The following is a 5090-nucleotide window of genomic DNA, read 5'->3' as shown; positions in this document are numbered from 1 at the left end:
TTTCCCCCAAGCCTGTGGTCCGAGGAGCCATGCAGGACTTGGGTTCTGTTTAACTCTTGGTGAGAACCATTTTGCAGTTAATTTCCCCCAAGTCTGTGGCCGAGAAGTCATGCAGGACTTGGGTTCTGTTTAACTCTTGGTGAGAACCATTTTGCAGTTAATTTCCCCCAAGTCTGTAGCCGAGAAGCCATGCAGGACTTGGGTTCTGTTTAACTCTTGGTGAGAATTACATCGCGGTTAATTTCCCCCAAGCCTGTGGTCCGAGGAGCCATGCAGGACTTGGGTTCTGTTTAACTCTTGGTGAGAATTACATCGCGGTTAATTTCCCTCAAGCCTGTGGTCCGAGGAGCCATGCAGGACTTGGGTTCTGTTTAACTCTTGGTGAGAACCATTTTGCAGTTAATTTCCCCCAAGTCTGTGGCCGAGAAGCCATGCAGGACTTGGGTTCTGTTTAACTCTTGATGAGAACCATTTTGCAGTTAATTTCCCCCAAGTCTGTGGCCGAGAAGCCATGCAGGACTTGGGTTCTGTTTAACTCTTGGTGAGTACCATTTTGCAGTTAATTTCCCCCAAGCCTGTGGTCCGAGGAGCCATGCAGGACTTGGGTTCTGTTTAACTCTTGGTGAGAATTACATCGCTGTTAATTTCCCCCAAGCATGTGGTCCGAGGAGCCAGGCAGGACTTGGATTCTGTTTAACTCTTGGTGAGAACCATTTTGCAGTTAATTTCCCCCAAGTCTGTGGCCGAGAAGCCATGCAGGACTTGGGTTCTGTTTAACTCTTGGTGAGAACCATTTTGCAGTTAATTTCCCCTAAGTCTGTGGCCGAGAAGCCATGCAGGACTTGGGTTCTGTTTAACTCTTGGATCAAGTAACTGCACAGCAATACGGCATCAAATATTACATCTTTCATTAATAACAGTACCTTTTCAGGTTGTTTACATTCCAAGGGCGTGGGACTACACGTTCATCTAAGTCTTCTAAATAGTAGGCTCCTACGCCAGCTACGGAAGTGATGCGGTACGGTCCCTCCCAGTTTGGTCCGAGCTTCCCCCATGCGGGGTTCCTCGCATTGCCCAAGACTTTCCTCAGTACTAGATCTCCAGGCACCAATGGCCTGGGCTTCACCTTGGCGTCGTAGCCTTGCTTGAGCTTTTGCTGTTAGTTAGCTAGGTGGACCATCGCGCCTTCCCTTCTTTCGTCGATGAGGTCCAAGCTCTTTTCTAGAAGTTTGTCATTGGTAGCGGGACAAAAGGTGGTGGTCCTCTGGGTTGGGAAGTTCACCTCTAGTGGAATGACAGTCTCGGCTCCATAGGTCATTGAAAAAGGGGTTTCCCCAGTGGACCTACGAGGCGTGGTGCGGTATGTCCATAAGACATGGGCTAACTCTTCTACCCATCTTCCTTTTGAGTCATCTAGTCTCTTTTTCAGTTCGTTCAATATGGTCTTGTTGACAGCTTCTGCTTGGTCATTACTCTGGGGGTAAGCTGGCGTGGAATACCGGTTAACAATTCCCAGCTCGCTGCAGTACCTTCTGAAGGCTTTGCTATCAAACTGGAGCCCGTTGTCCGACACCAGGGTGTGCGGGGTGCCAAACCTGGTGACTATATTCTTCCAGAGAAACTTCTTGACATCGACGTCCCTAATGTTTGCCAGCGCCTCGGCCTCTACCCATTTGGTGAAGTAGTCTGTGCCGACGAGAAGAAATCTTCTATTCCCTGTTGCCTTGGGGAATGGACCGAGTATATCTAGGCCCCATTGTGCAAACGGCCAGGGACTGGACATCGGGTTTAGCTCTCCACCAGGCTGGTGTATGCTCGGAGCGAATCTCTGGCATTGGTCACACTTCTTCACGTAATCCATGGCTTCCTTTTTCATGCTCGACCACCAATAACCCTAGTTAAGGCTCTGTGAGACAAAGACCTACCCCCCGTGTGACTTCCGCAAATTCCTTCATGTAACTCCTCCAGGATGAGTTCTGCAGCCTCTGGGTGCACGCATAGCAAGTACGGCCCTGAAAACGAGCGACTGTAAAGCTTGGAGTCCTCCGATAACCAGAATCGGGTAGCCTTTCTCCTGATTTTGCCAGCCTCAACCTTATCGTCCGGCAAGGTGTCATGCTTTAAGTATAGAACGATAGGGTCCATCCAGCTCGGTCCTGCCCTGATGTTATGTATTCCACTCCCATTGGCCTTTTCTACTGATGGACGGAGGACCTCTTCTACCAAAATGACTCGAGGTAGGGGTTGAGCCGAGGAGGTAGCCAACGTCGCAAGAGAATCAGCATGAGTGTTCCCACTTCTAGGTACGTGCGTCAAGCGGAAGTGACGAAATTGGGTCTACAGGTGCTTGACCCGAACTAGATACTCTTGCATTCTTTCGTCCTTTGCCTCCATGTCTCCATTTACCTGCCCCACAATAAGTCTTGAGTCCGAGAACATGCCTACGGATTCCCCCCCATTTTCCGGACCATTCTCATCCCTTCCAATAGCGCCTCATATTTGGCTTCGTTATTTGTGGCTGAAAAACCGAGTCTCAATGACTTCTCTATGGTTATCCCTTCAGGTGAGAGCAGGACAAGCCCTAACCCTGAGCCCCTTTGGTTTGATGCGCCATCAATGTATGCTTTCCACCAAGCGAGCCCATGCGGGGAAACTGTGTTGCTCACCCGCTCACCAGCCCCCAGTAAGACCGACACTTCCTTTCCCCCTGATGCAGGCTCCGCAAACTCTGCCACCAGGTCGGCGAGGACCTGGCCCTTTATAGCGGTGCGAGGCATGTATCTAATGTCAAAGGCGCCCAAAATAGTTCCCCATTTTGCAATTCTACTTGTGTAATCTGCGCTGCGTAGGATGGATTTTAAGGGGAGTTGAGTTAACACCACAATCGTGTGTGCTTGAAAGTAGTGGGGCAGCTTTCTCGTGGCCTGTACGATGGCCAGGATAGCCTTTTCGAGGGGAAGGTAACGGGTTTCTGCCTCCTGCAACGATTTGCTAACGTAATAGACGGGGCGCTGCGTGCCGTTGTCTTCTCGGATCAGCACCAGGCTTACTGCATGTGGAGCCACTGCTATGTAGGCAAACAAAACCTCGTCGGCCTCGGGACTGGACATAATCGGTGGCTGGGCGAGGTATTCCTTTAGCTGTTGGAAAGCCGTAGTGCATTCCTCATTCCACTCAAATCCTTTCCACTTGTGCAGTAGGAGAAAAAATGGCCTGCATCTATCTGCTGAGCGCGAGATGAAACGGTTTAGCGCTGCTATCATACCAGTAAGCTTTTGTACTTCCTTAGGGTTCCGAGGAGGCTGCAAGTTATGGATGGCTCTTATTTGGTCAGGGTTGGCCTCAGTGCCTCTGTGAGTCACCATATAGCCCAAGAACTTTCCAGATCCCACTCCAAAAGAACATTTGGTCGCGTTTAGCCGTAGTTTATACTTTCTTAGTACTTGAAAAACGTCTCCGAGATCATCAATATGGTTGGGGGCCAGCTTACTTTTAACCACCATGTCGGCTATGTACACTTCAATGTTTTTACCCATATGATGTTCAAACATCTTGGTCATCATCCTCTGATAGGTTGACCCGGCATTTTTTAGGCCGAAGGACATCACTTTATAATGATAATTCCCAACGGGGGTGACAAAAGCAGTCTTCTCCTAGTCTTCGGCGGCCAAGAGTATCTGGTGGTAGCCCTAAAAAGCGTCTAGAAAACTCATTCTAGGATGTCTGACAGTCGAATCTACCAATCGGTCTATCCGGGGCATAGGGAAGGGATCCTTTGGGCATGCCTTGTTTAGGTCGGTGAAGTCTACGCAGACCCGTCATTTCCCGCTCTTCTTCCTTACCACCACCGTGTTGGCTAACCACTCGGGATAGAAGACCTCTTTGATAGCCCCTGCTTTCTTCAATCTCGTAACCTCTTCTATCACGGCGTCAGTATGTTCTTTCGATGGTCGTCGAGGAGCTTGCCTCTTAGTTGTTATGGCCGGGTTCACATTAAGGCGGTGGCAGATGAAATCTGGGTTGACCCCGGGGGCTTCATAGGAGTCCCAAGCAAACACGTCTAAATTCTGTCGGAGGAAGGCAGTCAGTGCTAACTTCTCTTGGGGCGGCAACTCCGAGCCAATTTGAAAAAATCTCTCCGGGTCAGATCCGACAAGTACTTTCTCCAACTCCTCACAGTTCGCATCCATGGTTGGTCCTCCACTGCCCACAATTGGGACCGTAGTCATTAATTGCTATAAGCCGCTCTCGGCCGACGTGGAAGTTACGTGATCCTGCCGCCGCAAGATTGCCGACACCATGCATTGCCTAGCAACTCCCTGGTTCCCTATTATCTCTTTGATTCGACCTCCCGATGGATACTTCACCTTTTGGTGCAAGGTTGATGACACAGCCCCTAGGGTATGAAGCCACGGCCGGGCCACGATGGCTTTGTAAGGGGAATATGCATCTACGACAATGAAGTTTACTTCTACCACCTCCGAGTCTGTTTGCACAGGCAACCTAATCATGCCTTTCGGGATGACTACCTTTCCTTCAAAGCTAAGCAGGGGGGAATCGTATGGTAACAGGTCTTCCTGCTTCAAGTTCATTCCCTTATACAAATTAGGGTACATTATCTCCACCGCGCTGCCCTGATCAACTAACACCCTTTTGACGTCGTAACCTCCTATCCTGAGCGTCACGACCAAGGCATCATCATGGGGTTGGATAGTCCCTTGTTTGTCTTCCTTCGTGAACCCAATCAATGGCGTGGCGCTCACTCTAATCCTCTTGGGTTCCCTGTCATCTGGCTTAGTCGGGAGGTTGCTCACTGACATTACCCTGAAGGGGACAGGGCCTGTCCTTCCAGGTGCGGCAAGAATGACATTAATTGTGCCAATGGGTGGCCTTAACGCACTTTGTCTGGTTTCATTGTTTGATGGCTCCTGCCATCCTTCCGAGCGATGCAACAGATGTCTCAGCTTCCCTTCTCGGACGAGCCTGTCTAAATAGTTCTTCAGGTTCCTGCAATCATCAGTAGTGTGACCGGGTTCCTGATGGTATGTGCAATATAGGTTCTGATTACGCTTCAAAGGATCGCCAGCCAT

The 5090-nt window shown here is 49.9% G+C and overlaps 1 protein-coding gene across 1 annotated transcript; it reads right to left on the bottom strand.

Annotated features, from left to right (window-relative positions):
- Nucleotides 1-4235: 4235 nt before the first annotated feature.
- LOC115957057 lies at nt 4236-5090 on the bottom strand. The gene has a single exon (XM_031075297.1). It carries the CDS (start codon nt 5088-5090, stop codon nt 4236-4238), a length of 855 nt encoding a protein of 284 aa, XP_030931157.1.

This window comes from Quercus lobata, chromosome 8 (assembly GCF_001633185.2).
Source record: "Quercus lobata isolate SW786 chromosome 8, ValleyOak3.0 Primary Assembly, whole genome shotgun sequence".
NCBI lineage: Eukaryota > Viridiplantae > Streptophyta > Magnoliopsida > Fagales > Fagaceae > Quercus > Quercus lobata.
Note: the sequence above shows the minus strand (reverse complement) of the source record. Positions and strands in the feature narration are given on the sequence as shown.

Bases quoted from the DNA above. Each gene is read 5' to 3' on its own strand.
- LOC115957057 (XM_031075297.1), bottom strand. From the start codon at position 5,090: ATGGCTGGCGATCCTTTGAAGCGTAATCAGAACCTATATTGCACATAC.